Here is a 26640-nt window from a genome sequence, read left to right as displayed (position 1 = left end):
AAGTCAGCCACTGCTGAAATCAATTTACAAAACGCCTCTGATTATATCATACAAAAGAGGTAAATCACTCAAAGACATTACTTGTTAGAGCAAAACTTTAAAGGCTTGTGCATCGCTAACCTAAAACCACAATAGGGGAGTCTGTGTAAGCCTGTCAATGCCTTTTTCAAACTATTTACAAGCGAGAGCCACTTTTGTACAGAAGAAAGGCAAAGGTAACAAATGTTGCAAACTCTGTTACATATTTTTAATTAGAAAAATGCTCTAATCCATGAATGTCATAGAAAGTGATATTTAAATGTTTAACAATAGATCTTGGAAGGGGGTGATCCCCTGGAGCAACAGAACCAGAGGAAGAACGTATCTTGCTCAGGTGGTAAAACCTGTGATCTAGCTTTGAATATATTTGTAAAACCAGAAACTTAACTCCAAAATTATTTTCATATTTACTTTCAAGACATAATTGACAAGCATTTTAATACATAATATCAAATTATCTCAACTATTCCAGCAAGCATTGTTGATGTACCGGATGAAGATGTTGAGGTTGACAGGGCTTGACACTTAAACGTTTAAACTCACTGGTTTACTGGCTAGTGACATGTCAGATTTTACCAGCCAAAAGTAATTTTTCACTAGTCAGGTATATTAATTTCTATCAAGAACAGTTGACTTTTCCGAGTTTTTCGCTAGCCAAATGGCAGTAGTACGAATGCTAAACCAGGTAGCCAAAACCTAAATTTTAGTAGCCTTTGGCTAGTTGGCTACCGTTAGTCTCAAGCCCTGGGTTGATAAGAAACATATCAGGGAAATGTGGTTGCCAGTTGATTTTCCCTTGCTTTTTATCTGTGGTCAATGAGAATGGGGAACTGGGAACGTCCTCCAAGAATGTCTTGTCCTGTAAGAGGAGCAGAAGATGGTTAGCATTATTGCAAAAAATAGTAGAAGGTCTCATGATGTAAATTAATGCAATGTAAATTTGTCCAAAGATTTGTGAAAAACATTAATTTAAAAATTTGGGTGAAAACATTAATTTTTGGTCTATTATCATACATTGAAGGAAGTGCACAATATGCAATAGAAGGATGCACAAACATTTGTGGGACTTATTCAATGAAGTCGATCACCAGATCAGTACCTGGCCAAATAAAACTTCAGACAAAATATTTAACTTATATTTTCCACACTTAGCACCAATACAATTCAAGAAAATCATATTAATGCATCAGTCAATTGAAACCCCGGCCCCCCGACCCCCGGGACTTACCGGGGAATTTAACATTTACCACGTGTTAAAGCCCGGCTTCTTTCCCCGACCTAGGGGCCTAGACATCTGTTAAAAGCCCCGCATAGCGGGGGCATCCGAATCGACTTTCAGGAAAAAACGGACAAAAAGCTTTATTTCGTTACAGAAGTTGAAAAGTCTATTTTTTTGTTTCCGTCAAAAACCTATAGAAAAATTGTTTTTCGTGGTCAGAGACACAAATTTGTCAAATTTAAAACCCGAAATTAGCCATTATGAACACGTCTGCCGAAAGACCCATAATATCGGGGTGTGATTGCCCTACAGAACGTATTTAAGCTTTTGTTGACCATCTACGTCAGCCGATAGCACAGCGACAAGCCTCGTGCGACAGACTTTAATAACTTCATTGAGAAGTCAAGATTAACACTGCCGATGCCTAAACAGCCTAAAAAAGCTTTCCTTGTCTCATTAACACTGTATGCGAAGCATACGAAGAATTTCATCAAGGAAACCCTCCCGTACCTAACAGGTTTTTAAGAGAGATGCTCAGTGTGATCTTTCAAGAAAGCTCGTTCCAATTCAATGGAAAAGATTATCTTTAAGCACATCAAACAGCCATGGGCACGACAATCGCCGCAGTTTCTGCTGTCATCTTCACGGCCAAAATAGAAAACGACTGAAATATTCAGACAAGTAGCAATAAGCCTATCCTTTGGAAACGATTTATTGACGACGTCTTTTAAACTGATGTGGGACACAAGAAGAGACAAAATAGAAGAATTTCTCCTTAAGGTAAACAGCTTTCACCCTACGATTTAATTCATGGCTGAAATCTCAGAAACAGAAACTACTTTCTTGGAGACGAAGGTGGCAGAATTCAAGTACAATGAGTCTATTTTTATCGTGCAAACACATTAAATGCAAACCCAGGCGTCGCGAAAGGCGTTATCAATCAATTATCAAGGAAGAAGCGTGGAGACTTTTTAGAACGGTTTCCTCAGAACGAAAATTTTGAGAAAAGCATTTAGTCCTTTATGTTAAATCCCGGCTGTCGTCCGCGCTTCAGGTGATCGCGTGCTGTTAAATCACCGCTCCACGGCCCCGGTCTACTGACATTTTGTTAAAACCACCGCCCACCGGGGCAAACGTGCCGTTAAAAGTGCGTTAAATCCCGGCTTTGGATGCGTTAAATCCCCGCCAAGTCCCGGGGGTCGGGATTTCAATTGACTGATGCATAACTCAAGCAGTTACTAGGAATTTGCAAGCTTCACCGCACAACAGTCAAAATAAGTAATTCAGAAGCTTATTAAAATCATTAAATAGTTCCAAGTAAAAATAAGTAGCCTGTGACCCCCTTATTTAATCATATTTGTGATAATTTTTTTGTTTTCTGTAAGTTTTTACAGAACAGTTTGAGCAGAAGTTCATCAAGACGATCAAAGATCGACCTCCAAATGGACTGATCATTTTTACTGTTGATTATACGGAGCTATCTTTAAGTACAATGTTTTCTTGTGTGTATAATCTTTTCTGAGACCAAGTTTTACATCCCTTCACGTTACCGATCACAGAAAAAAAGGAATTTTACCGTGCGAATAACTACAATCTACCCCCATAATTTTCACTCACAAGGCTAGGCCCGAAATGCTTTGAAATGCAGTTTTTGTATCATTTAATGGTAAAAATTAAATTCCACCTACCTCTAAAGAAAGAACGAAAACAGCTACATGTGTTGACCGAAACACGACACCATTTGAAGCTGGAATGAGTAGAAAAACAGCTTGAACCAGTGTTATCTTACATTGGCTACGCCGCCATTTTCGACAATTTTTTAGCGTTTCCACGCTTCGATGGCCGTGACGTCACGATTGCCCAAGACCTCGGGACAACCGAGCTGACGAGTTTACCGCTCCTGGTCCGCATATCGTCCGCACGTGTGTCATTGAACGCACGCGCCCGCGATCCTTGCCGCTAGCCTTGATGACCATGCCTACCAAATGGCAAGGTAATTTTCCGGAAATTCCGTTTGGAAATTGTGGACTACTTTCATTCGGACTGTCGGTTGGCACGGCCCGAGGCCATAGGACGAGGGCCGTAATCAAGACCTCGGGCACGGTTTTTCCCTATACGGACCTCCCGGCCGGGAAATAACATAGATTTAATATCATAGCTCATAAGAACATGACATCTTTTGTCTTAACACTGCAGCTATATCTGAATATTCAAATTCAAAAAAGCGACTCGTAATGCGTGCAAGAGTTATTTGTTTGATTGGTGGCAAAGAGAAACGCAAATAGAACGTTGACTATTGGATTTTAAGTACTGCTGCGTACTGGGCGAGACTAAGTGCATGTTTAACACGCTTTTCGTGGTCTATAATCTCATCGTCTTTAGCTATCAACCAATGAGCGCGCGACATTTCTCTCAATAACTGTAAAATATCACGAGTATTGATAAGGAGAGCGCAGTGCAAGTGCCATTGTCTTGATATCCCGGACTTGGAGGGATTTCATTCCAATAAACAAAAAATGCTGCCATGTTTACTTTCCTGGATGACAATAGGGGCTTGGAAATGCAATATTTAACGCCTAGCGCGGTGAATATAACGTCATTAACCGAGCTTCTCGACCAATCAGAATGTCCCATTTTTGAATTACCTCTGGAAATTGTACTTATCACAAATTGTGGCCTCTTGAAAGAGGTACTTTTAATTTTCAACATTTAATGGATACCAGATTACAGAGCTTCTCTCTACAGGCTTATGGGGGAAGGGGAGGCAAAAAGGTGACCTTCCCCTCTCCAATCCCCATTTTCCCCCTATAATTCTACTCTTGATCGATTTTCTCCCAGCCTCCCACCAGTTCATCTAACGTAATCTAACGTACATGCAATTTGGAAAATTATTAGAGCGGTTTTCAATTGAGTGTCGTAAAACCAAAACCAAAGTAATTATTCTGGCCAATCAAAAAAGACACAGACAATCCAGTAAACCAATCAAAACTCGAAGTAAATACTTGAAGCCGACGCGAAGCGCGGGAAAACGTGTGTGAGCAAGTCACAATTGGTTTTGGTTTCACTTCTGATTGGTCAAGAAAGTGGCGCGAGATTTTTAAACCAATCACTAAGCGTAGTGATGCAAAACCAAAGCAAATGCGATTTACTTTCGACACTCAAGTAAAAAATGCTCTATGCAACAATCAATTACAAATTTAAGCTTTTCAGGAGTTGGCAACTGTTTACTTTATTGACATTTTAATGTATACAGTCGTGTAAAGTGCAAGTTAGAAATTACTGTCAACTAAACACAGCTTTATTCGAACTTTACAATAAAAACCGTATCTACAACAAAACAACTAACTGAAGGTTTGGTTATTTTACAAGAACCCAAGAAATGTTCGCAAGTTAATAACATGTAGGTCTCATTTTCGTGTAATTACATTTCGTAAAGTTGTCATGTACAAGAATGAATTAATGCTTCTTTGTTTTGTAAATAAAAACAACAAACTATTTGATGTTTACAAAAAATACACTGTCAAGATCATACAATCAAATTAAAAAGGATGTTACTTCTTAGTAGGAGCAATGATACCCTCGAGCTGGGTCTGAAAAAGCAATTAAATTAAAGGTTATTAGCAAAAAAACTATTTACATCCAAAAGAGAGAAAGACATCTTAGCTGCTATGAAGGAACTTATGGGCGAGCGTTGGATAATTTTGTTCGCGTATTTGACCTTGGAGTCGCAAAGAGGAAGGTTTGATACTCGAGCTAAGAGGGTAGAGCCGAGAGAACAAAGCCCCCTCCCCCTCCCCCGACACTCTTCATTCAGCCTCACTCCTACTCCCAAGAAGTGAGGCTCCCCAAGCCTTTTCCGAGCTTGAATCCAAGATGGCGCTCGCACGATCAAAATGCGCACGCGGCGCTAAATTGCGCCTGCATTGCAGGCTATGCAGTTGTAATCTTGGTTAACTGCGCAATATCAAAAGATACAAGTGTATCTAAGACTGCACAATTACGCCGTACCTCCACAGAGCTAGAAATTCTTGAAGTATCACAGTAGGTTGTCGAATTGTTTTTAACATTTCCACACAAATAAGGCACCAGTTTGAAACGTTTGCGAGAGGAAAAGAAAAAGAAAAAGCCAACCAACTTGAACGAGTAATACGCAACAACTGTACAGGTCCACAAATACCGTTAATTCCGGTTATAAGCCCTGGGCTTATACAACGTCGTAAGGGGTTTTGGATGGGCTTATAAACGGGTGGGCTTATATCCGGTGGAGGAGGGGTCTGATAAGCAGGACGAAAATAACGTTTCGAGATGAGTTACAGCAGCGCTAATCGGAATACTTTGTTCATAAATGGGTTTTGAATTAAGCTTTAAAAACACATCATAAATCAAATTCATATCAATAATTAGAATATTGGGAAATGGGGGCTTATATCTAAGGGGCAGGAGGGGGGCTTATAATCGGATGTACTTTTTTGGTCTACAGGTAGATGGACCTATAACCAGAGGGGAGGGCTTATAAGCGGGAGGGGGACCTTATTACCGGAATTTTAAAGTATTCACGTAGCGCGGGAGAAAGAGAACATGACGTGAATTTAACAATTAGACTACGATCCGAGTTTTCTATGAGGGAATAGTCAACGAGGCGCAGCCAAGTTGACTATCAGTCATAGAAGGCGAGGGCGAGTACCTTATTACATGAAATTTTCGCGACACGTTAATTTCGCGATGTTCAGGTGCGTAAATTTCGCGACACTTAAATTTCGCGATTTTGCGAAAATTTTGTATTTTGAATCACTTTAATTTCGCGTTTTAAGGAAGACACGATTTACATGCACATTATATTATTTAACATGTCCTTGAATTAAATAAAACGACTTTATCAAAGGAAAAAATAACTTCAAAATTAACAAAAACGCAACGGCAGGACTAAATGTCATCAGTAATAACAGAGCAGTTATCACAATGGCTACAAGCAGTTCACGCTTGTACGTGAATTATTGTTCTTGAGTCAATTGACCACAACATACATTTACATTGAAAATTCCTTCCTTCAGTGGTACTTAACTCATTCTTTCTTGACTATTGGCATAATTTGAGTCACTTAATTTTCGCGCCATGTTATGTTCGCGACACTTATTGTTCGCGTCACTTTAATTTCGCGACTTTTTTGGATTCGCGAAATTCGCGAAAGTAACGTGTCGTGAAAATTTCATATAATAAGGTAGTCTAATTGTTGTAGTAGAAACTCTTTAGGATTGCAGTCCAAAAGTTATAATTTTATGCACTTTTAAGCCAAAAATCACGCGACGATTGTGTTCTATTAGTGATTAGTAGAAACTCAACCGTGTTCTATTGAAAATCCGCGAATCTGATTGGTTCTTCCACTGTTTTCTATTCGCTGATAAAAAACGATCGCGCGCTCGTTGCTTAATTAATTTTTCTTCATCTTTGGCTTATAAGAACGTAAAATTGTAAGTTTTTGGACTGCAGTCCTTTAAGAGTTTCTGCTAAAACAATTAGATTACTCGCCCTCGTTTTCTATGAGCGATAGTCAACTCGGCTGCGCCTCGTTGACCATTCCCTCATATTAAACTCGGATCATAGTCAAATTGTTAATTAGACGGCTCTTGGTGCGCGCGCTCATTTTTTTTGCGGAATTTTATCAACAAAACATTCAAAAAATCAACTGTAGCTATATTTCGTGTTTAATATAGACCGGCAGCTGGGTTATGCTAAAACAATTAGTTACTATCAGCCATTAGCATAACCACACTGACCTACTATTTGGTAATCGCGCAATCTGATTAGCTACACAGGTGCCTACTATTGATCCGTAGAAGGCTCTCGAAGCGCGCGCTTAGTCTTCGCTGAATTTTATCAATCAAAACATTCATAAATCAACTCTAGCTATATTTTGTGTTTAATAGATCGGTCAGTGGGTTATGCTAACACAATTAGACGGCTCGCTCTCGGTTTCTACCGGCTTTTGATAGTTGGCTCGGGGCTTCGCCCCTCGCCAGTAGAAACCTCGAGCTTGCCGTCTAATTGTTAAGTAGAAACCACGAGCTTGCCGTCTAATTTTTAAGTAGAAACCACGAGCTTGCCGTCTAATTGTTAAGTAGAAACCTCGAGCTTGCCGTCTAATTGTTAAGTAGAAACCACGAGCTTGCCGTCTAATTGTTAAGTAGAAGCCACGAGCTTGCCGTCTAATTGTTAAGTAGAAACCACGAGCTTGCCGTCTAATTGTTAAGTAGAAACCACGAGCTTGCCGTCTAATTGTTAAGTAGAAACCTCGAGCTTGCCGTCTAATTGTTAAGTAGAAACCACGAGCTTGCCGTCTAATTGTTAAGTAGAAACCACGAGCTTGCCGTCTAATTGTTAAGTAGAAACCACGAGCTTGCCGTCTAATTGTTAAGTAGAAACCACGAGCTTGCCGTCTAATTGTTACATAGAAAACAATGTGAGAACCAATCAGATTCGCGGATTTCCAACAGAACACAGATGACTTTTTACTAAAGGCGTGTTTTTAAGACAAATGCACGATTTCACAAGTACAAAGTGAGTTAGGGCCGAATCGCACTAGCGGACAAGTTTTAAATGTCATGACATTTTTGACAAAAACAAAATTGTCGCGACAAGTCAGAGACATCTTGAAGAGAACAAAAGGTGAAATTATTAGTACAATAGCTTTGCACGTGCTTCTGGCATCCCTGTATATTTCTCAGCACGGCCGTCTTGGGCAAACATTTAATATGCAGTACCACGCGGTAAAAAAATTCTAAAAGAATTTGCATTTAGAGCACGCGTGTTCTCATGCAGTGGAATAATGAGTCGTCTCAAGATAACTTTTTCTTTTCTCATTCTTACATTGGGCAAATACTTCGCTTATAAACATGCCTTGCCTATCGCGGAAAGATTTTGCGGCTAAATTATGATAGTGAGAGCCACATCACGGTGCATACTATCGCAAACATTTTGGTGTGCGTGTTGTTATTAGGTCCAGTTTGGGCCAAACACAATAGCCAATCAACAACGTATTGTTATCTGGCATTACGAGGGCATGGGAATGCGACTTGTCATGAAATGTCCTGCCTCGAGGCAGGACTTCGGCCCCTTTGATGATTTGTCCGTTTTGACAAAATTTGCCCTTGTCCAACAAGTCGTACGCACTTGTTTTTGCAATTGTTTGACAAAATGTATCGCGCGTGCAACGCGGACCAATCATAAGACAGCTGCTTCTTTGTTTTCCTAAAATGTTGGACAAGTTGTAGGTCTCGAAAAACGTAATCGCACTTGTGTTCTGCAACAAGTGACTCATTAATGATGAAATCTACCATTTGTTACAAAATTTGTCCGCTAGTGCGATTCGGCCCTTAGATAGGAAACGACATGAACATTTCTTGTTTATACCTTGAGTTGTTGGTTGGTTCTTTTTAGAAACTGAATCTCCTCAGCATGTTTCTTCTCTTCTACAGCCCTCCTCTCTGCTTCTCGTTTTTCGATGGCGTCGCACTTGGCTTTCAGTTCATTAACTTGTCTTTCAAGGTCCCGTTTGTCTCCTTCAAGCTCTTGAATCTAAATGTGAACATCAAGAAAAGGTCCGTTGAAACGCATACAGTCACGCATTACCGTGTCTAAAATAGTAATAATCATGGATTAGCGGAATGCGTTCGAGACAATTTTGTGTGCCTTTTATTTGCCCGCTTTCACGACTGACCTCCAACATGGACAACTACGTTGTTTATGCGCATCCTTACTGCGCACGTAATTCATGTCGCAATATTAATTTAGCGCGCGCTGATGGTCGCCGTTGCGTTCACTTCGCTTGCAGCTTTTAAATGGCCGGTAACCCCCAATTTTATTACATTTCTGACATGGGTAACTCATAATCTCATAGCGGCGAAAGTTTTACAAAAAAGTCAATGTGGGAAGATTTTCGAGCGGACGCACTAAACTTCAAAGCGCCACACGAAATGACTCACTCGATTTCCACTTTTTTCTAGTTCGATGGCTGACTTAAACTCTACTTCCCAGGATGATATGTTTCCCATCACATTTTCGGTATTATTTTAACTTCGGGTACACGTTCCACGCATTAATTTTGTTTACACAAAAAATGCAAATTCGATGCCATTTTGATATGCATTAGATTGAGGCCCTCTGCATGAGGTCGAGGTCACTTGTCACTCCAAAAAGTCTCAAACGGTCATGGCATCAGGCGATCGATACCCGCGGGTCTGAACCATAGAACCCGCGGGACTGAAGTCGGGCAAACGACGCGATTAGTATGCGTTCTCCTTCGTCGAACTCAATAAATTGAGATTACTTCATGGTTAGTGAGTTTGTTATTCTTCACAACAAGTGAATAAAAATTGTACAAGCAAACTACCATGAAGTAATTTTTTTATATGAGTACTGAGATTATATGAACTTGAGTGAAAAAAAAATAACTTTGCACTCGCAAGGTCGAAAAGAAAAACAAAATGTCCACAATAACATTCTTAACTCAGCTTGACTGCAAAAAAAATTCTGTAAGTTTAATTTTCATTATTAGTAATCTGTGGAACAAATAGAAATGTGATTGAACTATAAGCTAAGTGTAGATGAGGAATGAAAAAAAAAATTCACATCCACGGCACGTCAATCACTTTCCGACCATGTTTTACGCAGCCAACTGCAGGCAGCAGCCCGTAGCGAAATGAACCGAAATAATCAGAGTTGAAGTTCTTCCTTTTTTTTTTCGACTTCCGTAAACAAAATCGATACTACAGCTGTAAGTAAGGTCATCTACATTTGCGAAAAAGCCGAAAAAACTTACTTAAGTGAAGTTAGTTGATCTCAATCCGCCACGAAAGTTTTGAGACGACACTCGGCTTACGTTCATCGAGGAAGGTTGTGTTTGTTTTTCAAAGTTGATGCGGCCGCTTCGGTTCTTGATATTTAGTTCATTATCTACAGTTGTACATTCCTTGTTGGGAGTTTTTCTCTGTACCATTAATTCTTCTCTCGACAATAAAAAAAAGTCTCCAAAATCTGACGGTAAAGCCATGTTAGAATTTACAGCGCCAAGTCACAGCCAACTGAAGTGGCGGAAAAATCCGATACGATATTTTACACTAATCGTATCAGGCTTGTGATTGGTCATACGATATTTCTCACTAGTGAGGAAAAGTCGTATGACCAATTAAGGCCAGGATTGCTTCTTATCAAAGAAAGACGTTTTTTAATTCGAGGCGTATGCGTTGAGTAAACCTCAGTTCTTATACAACACAATAAGGTACTGAGATTTACTGAGTACGATTTAACTTGCAGCTTAATATGAAGTAATGTTTCAAGGTGAAGCACTGTTCATTTGCAGTGTAATGTACAACAGTGAACACTCTGCCCTTGCATAGTTTTTAAAAAATGCTACCGATAAACATGGAATTGTGACAAACTACTGGTAAGTGGGCTGGAGAGAAGCATTTCATTTCACCAACCTTCCTCTCCATGTCAGCTTTTCCTTGTTCAGCCTGTAATGCTTTCCTCATTCCAAATGCAACACTGCGCCGAAACACATTCATTTGATTAGACAATGATATTCAGTATTTTAAGCCTGATAGCCTTTCCAAGTGCCATGAAACTCAAATTTCTGTACTTTTTTTACCTTCTGTAAGGGCCCGATTGTATGACGAATTTCAGCCCAGTTTGCCGGGCTGAAATTTTGTTGCCATTACATGGAGAACTTCAGCCTGGGCTGAATACTTTTAAAATTGAATAATTATCCTGGCCGCCATTTTCTTTCGTTGAAAACCACCACTCAGCGCATCCGCAAGCTCACTTTCAGCCCGGGCTGAAATTGAAAATGGGATTACATGAGGTTTTTCAGCCCGTTTGCCCGGGCTGAGATTTCAAGCCCGGTTTCAGGATGAAACTTTCTTCATGTAATCGCAGACGTGTTTTTAAGAAAATTTGTTTTGGAAGCCGGGCTGAAATTCGCCATAAAATCGGCCCTAAGTAAGTGTTTATCCATCTGGATGGAAGGTAAATGTATCATTTTATACATGTAGCAGTTTTTATTTAGAACAAGGTTCTAATAATATTTCACAACACTTTCCATTTTGGTTTAGCTCAGGTAAAGGATATTAATTTTCCAGAACAAGAGGAAGACCTGTAGATGTATTTAAATATTGTATAATTTAGTAGTTCTGAAGACCCCACAAGCATTGTGCTTAAACATTTTATCATGTATAAATAAAGCACATGATGATGATGATTTACATGTGCAGTCTGTAATATAAGGTCACTGAATACATCACAAATCAAAATTTGGCACCTTAAATGTAAAATTATTTGTGCCTGTCCCTGAGTAAAAAAAAAGTAACAAAGCAGTCAGACTATATTTCACACAAGCCTGAGTGCTGGCAATTCTGAAAAAAAAACTTAATGATAACAAATAGACACTTACCTGCTTTCGTACAGTGTTTGATATGCAGCAATTGTCATTCTGATCTCATCACGCACCCTACAGTAACAAAGATTAGTGATAATTAATACCAAAATTAATAATTATAATTACCGGTACTGTATGTTAAATGCAGATTCAAAGTTACTGGCACTGCCCTAAAGTCCTTAAGTTACTAGTATTTTCTTGGTTATTATATACACACTTGCCCTAAAGGCTAGCTCCTGTGTATACCGAGGAAATACAAGGGACTCGTGGGATATTCCATATTATTAAAAACTGGCAATGGTATATTGCAATTCTTGTGTTTTGATTGGTTAAAACGCAATGGTAAATGAGCTCATATACCATTGACCACAAATATAGTAGCCGATGCGCGTCAATAAAAACAGCTGGGGAGCTCAAATATTGCAATTCTTTTGGGCGTTTTTAATAAAACAATTACACCACAAAAAGCCGACGAGGCACATCGTCAGCTATCTACATGTACAAGTACCATCTAATATCCAACGCGCGCTCGTAGAATAATTTATAGTTATTAAAAACTAGCAATGGTATATTGCAATTTCTGAGATTTGATTGGTTAAAAGGCAATGATATACCGGGTATGAGCTCATACATGTATACCATTGACCACAAATATGGTAGCGGATACGCGTCAACGAAAACAGCTTGGGAGCTCAAATATTGCAATTCTTTGGGCGTTTTTAATAAAACAATTATTCCAATCCCGCATGTTGGATATGAGATCATTATAACCAACTCGACTCGGTACTATGCGCCTTGTTGGCTATCTACCATCTCATATCCAACGGGCACTCGTGGAATAATAAATAATTATTATTGCTAAGTATACCACTCGAAAGTGTTGCATGAGTATACCGGTAACTAGTATATCAACACAACAGCACACCATACCTCAGCAGCAGAAGACCACGTTCAGCACAGTTAATTGTCACTTGGCGAATCAGCTCATCTGGAAAACCATTTATTCGTTACTTTTATGAATAAGATGACCTGGTTGGGGGGGGGGCCCGGGGGGGGGGGGGGGGGAGCCTGAAGCCTGGGAGAAAAAGAAGGAGGAGAAGCAGGATTCCTACAGGTGGCTGGAATGGGAGAAAACGAGTAAAATTTCGCAACATTTTGATACTTTTCACAAATAGATATCTGATTTATTTTCCAAGAACCTGGCGCCCACCGCCCAAAACAACCCAGGTCACTACAAGTCCCTTGCCCTCCCCCAGGCTAGAAGGTTGTCACATCAGGAGCCCAGCTGACAGCTGCCAGACCAGCAGGGTGCCTTCTATACAGGGAACCCTCGACCGGTGTCATTCAAAATATTCACAGACTACACAGGGCATTCAAAATTCACACAAACTTGCTCAAAGTGCCAGAACCTAGTTAGTGACACCCTCCCCTCCCCCCAGCTTTTGGCAGCTACTCGCCAGCTAGACACAAGCGGAAAGCCCAGAGCCTGGGCATAAGGTCCCCAAACCATCATTGACGTCAAGCCCCCTCAAGTTAAGCGAAAACCTCGCGGTGAGGTTTCTGTGAATTCGCTGAGATATACAATGCACATTCTAGGAAAAAAAGGAGGAAACCACTATGGAAAGGGGCAAGAAGCGGGAGTGAAAAGTACGGCAAGTGGGTGAGAAAGGTATGGGAGGTGGAAGGTTTAGACCCCCCTATCCTCCCCACCCCACCCCCTTCTAACCTGATTGCATGCCCTAAAATTGTTCTTTTTAATGATTTCCATTACCGATTACACCTATTGTAACATGTTTCACACTATTTTAATTTACTAATTAAAAGAAGTCAAGTGCTGTTATACATGTATGTAGATTATTCCAGCAGTCAGACAACTTACCAAAACACTGTGAGTAAAGTTCTCTCCTCACAGGGCAAATGCCTGTTTCCCTTGCTTGTCGTTGTTGAAGACGCATGTCAAGTTGCTCCTGAACAAAAGACAACAAGAAGGTTAATTCAGGTCATGGGACGATGAAAACGACAATTTGGACCGATTAAAAGATGATGGATAACTTATGAATTTCATCACATGTCAGTACTCCCTTGCTGATTCTTCAATTTAAAGAACTTTTTACTAAGCGAAGGTGATTTCAACTTCCCCTGCATTTGAGGTACCGTATTTACCCGAATTAGCACTGCCCCCGAATAAGCGCCACCCTTGAATAAGCGCCGCATTCAGAACAAAAAAGTTAATAAGCGGCGCCCCCGAATAAGCGCCGCAGTCCCGATGTGGCGCTTACTTGAGGAATCCCGTATAATCAAAAATACATGTAGCACTACAAAGAAACTCTGAAAAAGCCTTGGAAATTCCTTTTCATCATAAGCGATGTTTCGCAGTTCAAAGTTATTATGTTTTACCGCTTGCCTATTTTTTTTCTATCCAAAATTCTAACAATACCCAGTTCTGTTAACGGCGTGAAGGCCGTCAGCTTTGTCGGGACAGCAAGCGCAACTCCTCTCTTCCGTAAAAGACGAATCCTGACAATCAAAAGCCCTTATTTTAGTTACTGTAGAAGTTTCGTTTAGATTAGATTCTTTGCGACGTCCAAATTTTAAATAAGCGCCGCCCTCAAATAAGTGCCGCCCTCGAATAAACATCGCACTTGTGGCGCGAAAAATTAAATAAGCGCCGCGGCGCTTATTTGAGTAAATATAGTATTTATTCTGACTGGCATCAAAGAGGGGTCTGAAGGGGTAAAAGGGGAACTGGGATTCGGGCAAATTTTCATCACTGGGACTGGGAATCACAAAAAAATAAACAATGTAACTGGTACTGGGATTTGGAAAATCAGGAAACAAATAATAATAATAATAATAATTTATTTTTAGTGCATTACAATAAAAATTTCAATGCCCTTAGGCTGGGAAATAGGCTGGGAAATAGGATTTGGTCAAAATTTGCACTGCGAAATGAGATTTATATTCCCCCGCCCGTCCCCCTTTCAGGTCACTCCCTTACATACCTGCAGATTGACGACATCTAATCTTGTGGCAGGAGTACTAGACACTTGCTGAACCCACAGCTGACCATTTTCTGTCCATTCTCTGTAATGTAACATTTATGAAGGTTGAACATTACTAAATAAATTGTGTGATTACCGGTACTCAATGAATTGTACCTTGCAAAACACTCATTCCAAACTACATTGTACATGTACATACAGCTTGGAAAACAACAAAGTGCAATGATTGCAACAGGGTTCCCTATACCTCTTTGCAAAATGTAATCATGTAAAAATATTTGCCTTTCCACGTGCCACGAATAATTCTAAAAATGCTTTCAAGTTCGTGCAAAAATCATGGCGATCCCTGTTTAGTCTGTTACGCTCTGAAGGTGTAAGACCGGATATTGTGTCTGTCAAGATCACGCATGTGGCAAAATAGCTGACAAAATTTTCACCTGTTTAAAACCCAACCACTGAGCTAAAACAAAGACGTACATTAACCAGATGATTCACGATTCACGTCTAATTCAACCCTTCATTCATACGCACGTGAAAAAATCTTAAAATTGACAATCTTGAATTAGTTAATAACAGTAAAAGTGAGTCCGCTATGCGAACATGTGTGGACTTTCATTTGAATAAAAGTTGACATTATGAATTAATCAATGAGTTACTGTAGCAGTCAACAACTTCAAGTTTCGAATCGAGTAATTCGAGATACAAGGCGAAAAAACAAAGAACTTATCAATCAATTTATTTTTTACAAGACTGTTGAAAGAACAAAGTGTTCTATTACTTGTCTTATGTACTACGCTTCAAGAAACCCACGTTACCATTGCCGCTTGGGATGTCACGCAATTTCAATGAGTGTGGTGAGACCCTTTGTCACGTCGTTCACGACAAGTGCCTTTTTTTTCATGCAAATAAAAACCTAGAATCCTACAAGAACAGCAGTTATTAGACCAAAAGCCTTTTCTTACCGCTAGCAAGATAGGATACTATTTTCATCAAAAAAAAAAAAGAAATGTTGCGTGGAGCACGTGAACTGTCTCGCATCGCTTGTTTACACAACCCTTACTTTTTGTGTAAAGCTTGTGTAAACAGCTCATCGAAAAACTTGTTTTCTTTCAATGAGTTCTTTTTTAACCTTTTTGGAATAACAACGCTTCAATAAGCTTTCACAAATAATTTCTTAGTAGCTTGCGTAGAAAGGCGGAGAAATATATTTTTCTGTTCACGAAATATTCACTTGGAGTCCACCTGTTTTGAGAGCGGCGAAGGACGTTATTTAAACCGACAATTAAATTATTTTGTCGCACGGTTTGGATATATGCATATTCTACGGTTCGATGTTATTTTTATTCTATTCATGACAATGTTTTAGTTCAGTTCTAAATTCGACATCGGTCTTTTGCTAAATATACTACTTGAGAGAAATAGAGCTGGTGAATTATATCCCGGAGTCCAATGCAAGACAAGTAAAACAACATGATCAGCGAACTTGTTTTGATACAACTCGTTGTGCATTCATTGTGTGTGGCAAAGCTGAAAGAAATAAATAACCAGACATTTGATTCGTTTTAATATGCGAATCAAAAGTGCTCAAGCCGCACAGAAAAACAAACAATACGGAAAGTGAGTCAAAAGTGTGAAAAAAAAGAAACGTGACCTGCGACCGCAGTTGTTCAGCTCATTAGATATGCAGATTTCAGCCGTCGCGTTATTTCACTTTTCATCTACGCCACCGCTGCCTTTGAAGTTCTTCCTTGATGTATATTTTCCAGCCACCACACGCTCTTCGAAAGATGTGTCAAAAAAGACTTCTAGATTCAAGAATAAAGTGCAACATACCCGATACTGATCGAATTTCTGGGTTTACTGCCTTGGCTGCCCATCTCACCGAAACTTCGGATTCTCCGATCACTGTCGAAAACTTCCGAAAGCACTAACCCGAGTTATCACGGAAAGTGACCCCCCAATCGGAAAAAACTGCATGACAACAATGTGTAGACTTTAAAGTCCACACAAAAATCAAATCCTAAATCACGTTTCACGTTTCACGGAAAACAAATAGCCTCAATCCCGCTTCACATGCAAATTTAGTATAGGGAACCCTGTTGCAATGCATGCTGCAATTATTTTGCAGCATGCATTGCAATTGATCCCTTACAACATCCCAAGTTATGTACACATACCTTGGTGGCAGAATGGCATTGAGAATCTCATCAGTCTGCTGACTTTTCTGTGCATCCATTGGGGGCAGTTTGTTAGTTCGCGGTGGTTGAGGGACGGGTCCTGCCGCTGCAGTCCCACCTGCACCTTGCTGCTGGCTGACTTTGAGGGACCGAGCCTATCGTCAAACAAATTGAACCCGTTACTATAATTAATCCTTTTGCTTTTAAAAACAGTTTACGTACTCTCTTAGCTCCATTTTAGTTTTTAAAAAAAAGTTTATCAGTGCAAATTTTAATCAATCTTAAACTACCAACGCCTTATTTCACTTTTATGGACGAAGATCGAGCTACATAGTCAACCCTCTCATAGGCTTGCATATATGAGGCAGTTAACTGATATAAACGAAATATAAAAGCCAAAACTTGTACGAGCAAAGACGACGAAGCGGCAAGATACAACACACAGAGCAAAACCAAGGTTTTTCAACTTACCCTAGGCGATTTCTTGTCTGTGTTCCTGCTTACAAGAACTGGGTTGTCATATTTTACTAGCGAAGCGTTCGGTGGAATCATCCTGCCGTTTTAAACACTGGGATTTTGCGCCAAATATCTACAACAAACGAGTATTATGTCCTCTTGCTTGACGATGGAGACGAAACTCTTGTTGCCTTGGAAATAAACCGCGTCCACAAAAAAAAAACCTGGGATCCAGTCAACGGCGAGGACCTGGACCTTTTGAAAATTAAAAACCTGGACTGGACTCATGCAAGGGAGGAAGGGGACGTGTAAAAACATAATGAGTTGAATTTGTTTGGATTATTAATAATAAGAAGAGTAATTTAAAGAGACTGCTAGAAACCCTGATGGTAACAAAAACTCGAAATTTCCTGCGTCGATGCCCTTTTCTTGGATAGAACTATAGGCTTTCTGGCGGGACGAAGGAACGACTGACCACGTAGCCCAGACTGGCTCTCGCGCAAATAAGCCGGCGGTTTAAAGCAGTTGTCCACACAACACATTTTGGAGAACCAAATCTTCTGACCTCTTCGAAAACCTGTAAGTATTCGCAAAGCTTAAAATTTTTGTGGACAAAAGCTACAGACAGGAAGTTTATTGTAACACAACACCGCTCAATGATAGCTAATGCCGAATGGGACAGCTAGTTGCTTGTACCGCATCCGACGGATGTCAAATGATTTACGAGAAGTTGATTTCTGAAAAATCAAGTATCTATAAGAGTAAGATAATCAGTGAATGATTTTACTGTGCTAGAATTAGAAGCGGGCATTCTGTAAATTTCTGTTCTTGTATGTATGTAAACTTTTCCGCGAACGTCAACAAATAAAGACATTGAAATATGTATGTTGAATGTCTGTCGGCAAGATTTTCATTGCTACATGGCATTTAACATAATCCGGAAGTCTGGCCGACCAACTGGCATCAAAATAGTACAAGGAAGTCTTAATGATTTTTTTCTGGCAGCTTATACCAGTTTTCAGGGGCAAAATAACAACCACACATTGAGGTACCTGTCATACATTTATTTATACAAATCTTGAAATAAAATACACCATCCTGCGAATCACGCACATAAAAAAATAAATCTTGAAAGTTAAGGTAAACTTTAAGGCTTTCGCATTTAATATTTGACTCTGTCATGACTTACAAAAGGTTCCTTTACAAATAAATTTACCCCTAGCGCCCTTTTTTCTTAACAGATAAACAACAACGCTGACAACAATCAAAGTCACACAAACATTATCGTAATCAATGCGGTTTCTATTGTTCGGTTATCAAAGAGGTAGCTGATAAACTGACAAATCGAGAGTTCAAGATAGATTGAGTTGAGAAACTTCATCAATCAAGCTAACCATAGGTCTAGATCAAACCGAAAGAACTTCCATGGAAAACCGGTTGAAGTGAAGATCAATATTTAAAAGAGTCTAGAAAGAATCTAAAAGCTTAGTAAAAGTTGGAGCTCATTAGTTCTCGTTTACTAATTTGAAATTGTTGATTACGCCTCTTGTAATTTTCCAACGCATCTTCCATGACCTGCATTTTTCTTTCCAGACCAGATCTCTTCCTTTCTGCTTCCCTTTTGCGTAAAATAGCTCCTTTGATTTTCTCTCTGAGGGCTAGTACCTTAGCTTCTTGATCTGAGTGAGGGACGAAATCTTCTTCGGGTGCTGGCAATCCTTCGGGCCTTTTCGCTGCTAGGTAACGGTGAACTGTTAGCTTCTGGCTGATCAAAAATGCTCGATCAACGGCTTTCTGTTCGCGTTTCTCGGCTTTTTCTATTTTAGGCTCTAGGATTTCCGCTACTTGCTTCATTCCTTTGTTCATTCGCCGCACTTCAATTGTGCGCTGTTGAGTGTCGTGTAATTTACGCATCATTTCCTCTATATTGATTGTGGAACCCTCCAACTCATTTGTAACTCGCCCGTTTTCTCGATATTTCTCAGCTATTTCTTTCCTTCGACCATTCTGGTATGCAATTTTGCTCTCGATCTTTTTTATTTGATCCTCTACCTCTGTAATCTTTTCGGACATTTCTTTCATTTTGTGTTTGGCGTTGTGCTCTCTCCATCTTGCGGCCAATGTCTCCTGCTTGTACGTGTTGACTTTTTCCTCTGTTTCCTTTAGATCGCGTTTCAGCTTGTTCATCTTCTCTTGAAACGATTTTATGCTGAACCTCGCAGTCCCCTTTTCGATATCCATGATATAAGGATACAATCTAACGACAGAATAACACAAAAATCGTCAACAGATTCTTGTCTTCGATACTCTCAATTTACTTCGGTAAGCGTGCCCAGATCTACGTGTAACAAATGATAAATTCGAATTGCGTGATCAGTTAATTGAGTTTTGATCTGATGCGATTACATTAAAGTGTCAAATAACGGTAAATGTATCTCTTTTACCTTGATCTTTTCTCTAATCCGGAAAGACAGGAAATATGGAGTTGCATGGAGTGGAGTCGCTTCATCAAAGTTTACGTGACTGCCTTAGGCGACAGATAGCAAACGGAAAATTAAAGTGACCTCGTTTGTGAGGTCAACTCGACTTGCTTCAAAACTGCTTTCCGTCGATTGTTGAACTGGAGAGAGAGACCAAGTGCAAACTAAGAGATGAAACCAAACTGCAAAATAAACGGATACAACTAACAAATCTGAACAAAACAAACTTGGTGAAAATAATTATAAATTCAGTGTTTTCAAGACTATTGTTATGATATTAAATACTGAATTTACACAAACATTTGCCTTTTGTTTTTCTTTTATGTTTTAAAATTAAAACATTAAAAGGACATATTGACTATGAACAAATCTCCATAAAGTACGGAAAAGCACAAGTATTAACGATTCAAAGCATAAAATCTTACAGTCCATTAAAAAATTCGAAAAAAAGTAAAATAAGTTATTTTTAAATTGGCCATCACTCAGTTACAAAAAAAGTTACTTTTTGCACATTTTTTAGTCTGAGATGTTTTTCTGAAAAAGGCTTAGCAACATTTTCTCAAAGTCCTGCCTTTTTATACCTAAAAAATTTTTAGGTTTTAACAAGACGAATTTCAAGTTATTATAACACCAATTTTTTTCTTTAATTTGTTAATACGTGGATCGGCATTGAGCGAGATAAAAAATATATATATATATTTGTGAGTAATCATTCAAGGTGCTAAGTTTTTTATCATTTTTTGTCAAACATCTCAGGATTAATTAGAATTAGTTTCGCGTTTATTATAAACTGGATAAAATCTATGTTCCTTATCCGGCCAGTGTTATAGTGTTCCCTTCGCTGGCGTTATTTTGACTGCGTGACGGGTTAAACGATATCGATATACCGTCTAGGTGATTTCAGCAAAGCAATCAAATGAAGTTTATACAAGCTTCAAACGGAATGACAATCCTTTTTTGCATTTAACCCAGACTTGACCTCCCCTGTTATAATAATTTTAAAGTGTTTTCACATTCTGTGAGTGTGTATCAAAAGAACTAGACTATAACTATTGTAGCCAGGGTAGTTGGAGTGGAAAGGAATTTGCAGATGACCAATCGACGCGATTTTCCTTTTATTCACACGTCCGGTTATGCAGCATATCATATTTAAATAACTTATAAAATTGCATATTTTCGCGAACAAACTCAGAACTCCGTGACTTTGGGTCCTCAACAAAGTTACGCGCGAAATAAGAAGTTTTTTCCCTAAATCAGCCAAAAATGGGTGTTCGCGATGGGGCCATAGTTTATTTCGATGGTGTTTTGAAGTTGTTAGGAGTAAGTCATGGCATGCTTGGTGGTTTGCTGGTTATACTCGGTGTAGTGGTCAGGCTTGTTGTGGATCACTGGACCAGCGTCATGCTTCTTGCTTTATGGATCGGTGTTATAGTAAGTGCGTTTTTTATCGTTAATGAAATCTGTTAGTTGCTTCACGATCAGTCATGTTTCTATTGACATTCCTATATACCATTGTTGACTTTCCTTGCGTAGTTTCAGACACAACACAGCTTCAAGTCATTTGAAATATAATGTTGTCATTGTTTGTTATTAATTTCTTGTCTAATGCGTAGGCTTAAGTAATTAAGTCAAGGAATTTAGACGTTAAACGACCGACAAGAGATGGTTCAAAATAGAAAAATAGCACTGTCAGCACTTGCGAAACTAAAATCCTAAGTTTCAATGCAAGCAAATCTTTATTTGGTTAAACTCCCGTGCTGATACATGGCTGAAGAACTATGCAACAAAATTAAAATGTCTGAATAACTACACAAGCACTTATAAAATGCGTCACTGATCTTTTATAATGAAGCATAGCAACGAAGCAATGAACTCTATGACAATTTTAATCAAAGTATAAATAGATATATCTATACTCCCGCGGAAGGTTTAATTATATATAATTTGGCGCACAAAAACACGAGCCGGTCTCTTGAATATTTCAGCTTCGATAAAAACAGTTAAGACTCCAGTAAATTAAAACTTTGTATTTTATATATATTTTAGGATATATGTCATGTAAAACAACCTTGAGGGAAATTAAATACATTTTATTTTGTAAAACCAGAACCTTTTCGTTTTCTGTGGGAAGGGAAAGGGGTTGATTTAAAGTTCTATTTTCACTTCTTATTTATCGCAGATTGCAGCTACTGGTGCTATTGCAGTTAGCGACTCAAACATGGATAACACAGACAACTCGCGGAAGTACTATGTGAGTCAGTGCACTTAAATTTAAAGCCCAAACATGTGGTAAAACATTGCGCCAAAACCAAAACAAAAATCAATAAAGAAAAATGAAAAAAAAAAAAAAACTGAACGTGAAAAAGTAAAGAAAGAAACTGCAGCCTGTGTCCTGACTCCATCATCTACAATTAATTCCGTTATTCAGTTGTTTATAGCTGAAGGAAATATTTTTAATCGTGTTTAAATAAAATTACCTTACCTCACCTCACCTCTACTTTTAAATTGCATTGTATAGAAGAATTTCATTTTAGAGATTGAAAGCCAAGTGTGCAATGTTTCGCCTGTGTCCGAGCTTTAAGATTATCTATCTTCAAGAGATTTCTAATTACAAACACACAGATACTTCAGAATATGCATGAATGGGGCTGTAGCCAGCTAGATGAACCATAATGAAGATTTCAAAAAACCTTCTAGTTCTTTGGCTATTTATTTTTTAAAAAAACAATGCAAGCTTTCGACGGTTTGACTTACAGACTTCGACGCCGGGTAAAATAAAATAAAAATCAATATTACGGACTGTGACCAAAATGCTCAAAGTTCGATCAAAGTCTATACACTATTTCAGACCAAATCAGCTGGACGAAAAACCGTACCCTTTATCGCTGCACATACAGAAGAACCCCGCTAACTCGAACTCTGAAGGAAAACGAAAAACAGTTCGAATTAGCGGATATATTCTTATAATAACAGTGGGAAAGGGCTCTTTGAAATACGTGATCTGTTCGTTGCTCTAATCAATGAGCACCAAGGGGAGTTGCATGGAGTTGCAAGAACCAGAATTCGAGTTATCGGGATATTGAAATTTGACTCAAAGGGAAACGAAGTGTAGTTCGAGTTAGCGGGGTTTTCGATTCATGATCCGAGTTTGAGTTAACAGAGTAAAGGTGACTGAAACGTGGGGTAAAAACTAAGGGAAATGAAGTTAATAGTTCGAATTAGCGGGGTTTTCGAGTTATCCGGGGTTTTATATAATTACTGTTAGAATAAGATAGGTAACAGGTAACTATATAGTTTATATAAGTGAGTACCCTCCTCAGGTGTCATGCTCACGATGAGAAATCAGCCACTGTTTTGTTTTGTTTTTTATTTTATTTTTCAGTTGGTGGATTTCCTGCTGTTTTCAGTGATATCTCTCATCCTATCCACAATATTGATAGTTTGTTACTGTATGGCGGTCCACACGGCATTTACGGGTGAAGAAGTGGGATCGTTCGGTTGGTACTCCTACGACAACTATCACAAACAGAATATGCTGCGAACCAAGATCTTCACCGTCGTCGTACTTATCTTGGGTTTGCTGGAATTTTTGCTGTGTGTTGGCTCAATTGGTTACGTTGCCTATTCGTACAAACGAGACCACGGGACGGTGAGTGCAAATCTATGCTAGAAATACAATAAAGCAACAGAGGCTAGACAGAAGCTAGGCAAGTCACTAAAAGTCAAGGATATATAGGACCGTGTAAAACGTTCAAAAACTTGCTGCCGCGGCATAAGCTTAAGGTCGCATAGTTTTAGGAGCAGTAACACGAAATTCTTATGCGTTTTGGTGTTAACTATGATTGAATAACGAGGAGGCACTTAGTAAGCAACAGTAAAGCCTTTGAACAACAAAGAAAGGCCGGTGAATCCATTCTAAAAGGTTTGTTTATAAGCCATTTTTTTTTCCAAGTAGGCACTGTCGAATTTAAAAACGTTTGCCAGACGTTTTCAAAGTGTTTGACCACTTCTGCCATATATCCGTCCGTTGTCAAATGAAATTAACGTAATAGGCTAGGGGAATCGATTGGGGTGAGACAAATGACCATGTGTATGACTTAACGCTTGAGTTTTAGCAAGCTTGTTCATGATTAGTTTAACTTCATAATGTTATTTTTATTTTTTTGGTTTTTCAACAGAAATCATCAACTTCCAGTGACGACGACGATTACTCTTATCCGTCTTTTCCTGATCAGAACCGGGTATAGTATCTTACGTTTAGGGGAATTGAGACTGTATTACTTGACATAATCCTCCCCCCCGGGGGGGGGGGCACTTCCATATGAAAGTGATGGGGATGTCCGTCGTCTCGCTTAGCCGGGGGTGTGTAAATTAGGAGGTTGGCCTTACTCAGGGTGTTCAGAAAGGAAAAAAAAAATTTAACCTTCAAGGTCTCGTTTAGGGTTGCAAGCGAGGAACTAGACTGATCAGGCATGAAAAATGGTATCATTTAGGGGTCGAAAAAAAGTGTGAGATTACCCAGACTTCTTTTGGGATTCATTTCAAATTTTCCGACGAGCATCCCGTCCCTTTCATACGGGAGTCACCCCCCCCCCCGCCCCAACACCCCCTCCCCGGGCAATTTTTTTTACGCCCACTTTAGACACAGTTTTTTTTTTAATTTTATGAGAGAGGAAAAAAGGGAATGTTCGATATAATGTGCCCCGGGGTGGAATGGAACTCGGGTCGTCTGCCTGAAGAGCGAGTGTGATACTTCTACGCCACCGGGAGCCGGCTCCCAGAATTTGTAAATTTTAACTATACATCGTGTTTCCCTTACAAATATCGATAGCTAACCGTAAACAGGCTAACCAAAGTGCATAGTAGGCTAATCAAAGTGCATAGTAGGCTAACCGAAGTGCATAGTAGGCTAACCGATGTGCATAGTAGGCTAACCGAAGTGAATAGTAGGCTAACCGAAGTGCATAGTAGGCTAACCAGAGTGCATAGTAGGCTAACCGAAGTGCATAGTAGGCTAACCGATGTGCATAGTAGGCTAACCGAAGTGAATAGTAGGCTAACCGAAGTGCATAGTAGGCTAACCGATGTGCATAGTAGGCTAACCGAAGTGAATAGTAGGCTAACCAAAGTGCATAGTAGGCTAACCGATGTGCATAGTAGGCTAACCGAAGTGCATAGTAGGCTAACCGAAGTGCATAGTAGGCTAACCGAAGTGAATAGTAGGCTAACCAAAGTGCATAGTAGGCTAACCGATGTGCATAGTAGGCTAACCGAAGTGAATAGTAGGCTAACCAAAGTGCATAGTAGGCTAACCGATGTGCATAGTAGGCTAACCGAAGTGCATAGTAGGCTAACCGGAGTGCATAGCAGGCTAACCGGTACTAGTTACCAGTCGACGACCGTAAGTGGCGGCCATCTTGAAGTGGGCGTAAAAAAAATTGCCCTCCCCGGGACATTATTTATTATCACGGTCCACACAACAGTCGTTACATATCTCGGCGGTTAGCTTTAATTTTATAACTGACTTGGTCACATACAATCCCCCATACAATCTTTGGTTCGTAAAGTCGATCGTGAACCAAACTATATATCGATAAAATCTCTCAGATGATCATATATATACAGCTCATTGATAACGTGAATTGGCCACGCGGTAAAGGCATGATGATGAACCTTCGTATCACCAGTGTTTTAAGTAATGCTGTTATGTTTATTTTTCCGCAGAAACCACCAAGAACTGACAATGCACCTTACTCTTTCGTCAATGAAACCTATACCTGACTCTCATCTGTAAACCTGTCTCCTCATTGGAATACAGACGGAAATTGATGCAGAAGACGTGACTATTTCCTTTCAAACAAACTTATGCGAAAATTCTTAAAAAATAAGGTGCCAATTTTGTGAAGTATTAACATTTAGACGCAGTTTACTAGATTTAGTTCAACAACAACAAAAAACAGCGCTGGATTACTCCTTTCCGGCTTTCGATGGTCGAAAGGAGCGCAAAGTAGAATGGCGGCGTTTTAAAGTGGTACGGCTTGAAGACCCTGACGGGACGTAGAAATCGAGGATTCAACCAAACGTCATCAAGTCTATAACATTTTTAGCAGTAATCATTTAAGGACCTTTAAAGTATAAGTAGATTTATTTAAATAAAGAGAAAAAAATAGTTTTTGTAGTACTAAAACAGGCACTTCTCGATATAAGGGACTTTTATTCAGTTTTCGGACTTAAAATTGAAAACTAAACTTTAGGGTACGTTTCTTTGGGAAAAATCCAAATCCGGATTCTTGATCCAAAAACGGATTTTGCGTTTCTTTACCTATATCCTATATCCGAAAATGGATTAATCTTGGATGGATGATCTGAAGAATCCACACTTCGAGTGGATACAGACATCAGATCATATCTGAATCCGGATTTTTAGGATTCATGATCCGCGTTTCTTTGGGAAAGGATTCGAAAAAAGTACCTTGGGCCAGCGGTCTTTGCTGTGAAAATACAGGTTCGCTCTTTGTAAACACTGCCATACAGAAAGTTTTAGGCGGTTATTTCGATCAAAATACAAAAATATTTCACGATAAAAGGAAACGGTAGCTTCAGATAGGTATGTAGTATCATTTTAAACGGGATACAGGTTTTCTAGAACAGCCACTGTGTGCCTACGGAAGTTGTATCCTTTTGAAATTGTCACGAGTGAAATTTGCACTGATCATTTCGCTATCATTCTTCGCTCTCAGATGCTTTCACGCCACATTGTGCTTAACGCTAAAGAAGAACTACTTCGACGTGTGCTTTTTGTAAAAGATTTTGTATACTAAAATTATTTTAGCTAGGA

The 26640-nt window shown here is 39.3% G+C and overlaps 3 protein-coding genes and 1 long non-coding RNA gene across 4 annotated transcripts; 1 reads left to right on the top strand and 3 right to left on the bottom strand.

Moving 5' to 3' along the window:
• Positions 1-433: 433 nt before the first annotated feature.
• Positions 434-3147, bottom strand: LOC144665576 (uncharacterized). Its single transcript, XR_013572984.1, has 2 exons — positions 2947-3147; positions 434-898 (listed from the first exon to the last, which is right to left on the bottom strand). It is a non-coding gene; the product is annotated as an uncharacterized LOC144665576 (long non-coding RNA).
• A 1314-nt stretch (positions 3148-4461) lies between these two features.
• On the bottom strand, positions 4462-17518 carry LOC144665513 (33 kDa inner dynein arm light chain, axonemal). The gene is made up of 9 exons (XM_078526742.1): positions 17338-17518; positions 16867-17021; positions 14690-14771; positions 13567-13654; positions 12618-12675; positions 11703-11759; positions 10735-10798; positions 8666-8830; positions 4462-4848 (listed from the first exon to the last, which is right to left on the bottom strand). The coding sequence occupies exons 1-9, from the start codon at positions 17416-17418 to the stop codon at positions 4810-4812; spliced, it is 789 nt and encodes a 262-aa protein (XP_078382868.1). The 5' UTR covers positions 17419-17518; the 3' UTR covers positions 4462-4809.
• An 853-nt stretch (positions 17519-18371) lies between these two features.
• LOC144666037 (uncharacterized) lies at positions 18372-19984 on the bottom strand. The gene has a single exon (XM_078527392.1). The coding sequence runs from the start codon at positions 19561-19563 to the stop codon at positions 18808-18810; it is 756 nt and encodes a 251-aa protein (XP_078383518.1). The 5' UTR covers positions 19564-19984; the 3' UTR covers positions 18372-18807.
• Positions 19985-20965: 981 nt separating this feature from the next.
• LOC144666296 (uncharacterized) lies at positions 20966-26045 on the top strand. Its single transcript, XM_078527701.1, has 5 exons — positions 20966-21233; positions 21982-22053; positions 23185-23451; positions 23981-24043; positions 25527-26045. The coding sequence occupies exons 1-5, from the start codon at positions 21066-21068 to the stop codon at positions 25581-25583; spliced, it is 627 nt and encodes a 208-aa protein (XP_078383827.1). The 5' UTR covers positions 20966-21065; the 3' UTR covers positions 25584-26045.
• Positions 26046-26640: the final 595 nt, after the last annotated feature.

This window comes from Oculina patagonica, chromosome 9 (assembly GCF_052425735.1).
Source record: "Oculina patagonica isolate OP01 chromosome 9, crgOcupat, whole genome shotgun sequence".
Classification (NCBI taxonomy): Eukaryota; Metazoa; Cnidaria; class Anthozoa; order Scleractinia; family Oculinidae; genus Oculina; species Oculina patagonica.
The sequence above is the reverse complement of the archived record's forward strand: the minus strand, read 5'-3'. Positions and strand labels throughout refer to the sequence as shown.

Excerpts from the sequence above, each read along its gene's own strand:
- LOC144665513 (XM_078526742.1), bottom strand. The coding sequence starts at position 17,418 with ATGATTCCACCGAACGCTTCGCTAGTAAAATATGACAACCCAGTTCTT. Across the intron at positions 13,655-14,689 it reads TAGATGTCGTCAATCTGCAG|GAGCAACTTGACATGCGTCT; the intron begins GTATGTAAGGGA and ends TCTTTTGTTCAG. Across the intron at positions 12,676-13,566 it reads ACTTTACTCACAGTGTTTTG|ATGAGCTGATTCGCCAAGTG; the intron begins GTAAGTTGTCTG and ends ATGGTTTTCCAG.
- LOC144666037 (XM_078527392.1), bottom strand. The coding sequence starts at position 19,563 with ATGGATATCGAAAAGGGGACTGCGAGGTTCAGCATAAAATCGTTTCAA.
- LOC144666296 (XM_078527701.1), top strand. The coding sequence starts at position 21,066 with ATGGGTGTTCGCGATGGGGCCATAGTTTATTTCGATGGTGTTTTGAAG. Across the intron at positions 21,234-21,981 it reads CTTTATGGATCGGTGTTATA|ATTGCAGCTACTGGTGCTAT; the intron begins GTAAGTGCGTTT and ends TATTTATCGCAG. Across the intron at positions 23,452-23,980 it reads ACAAACGAGACCACGGGACG|AAATCATCAACTTCCAGTGA; the intron begins GTGAGTGCAAAT and ends GTTTTTCAACAG.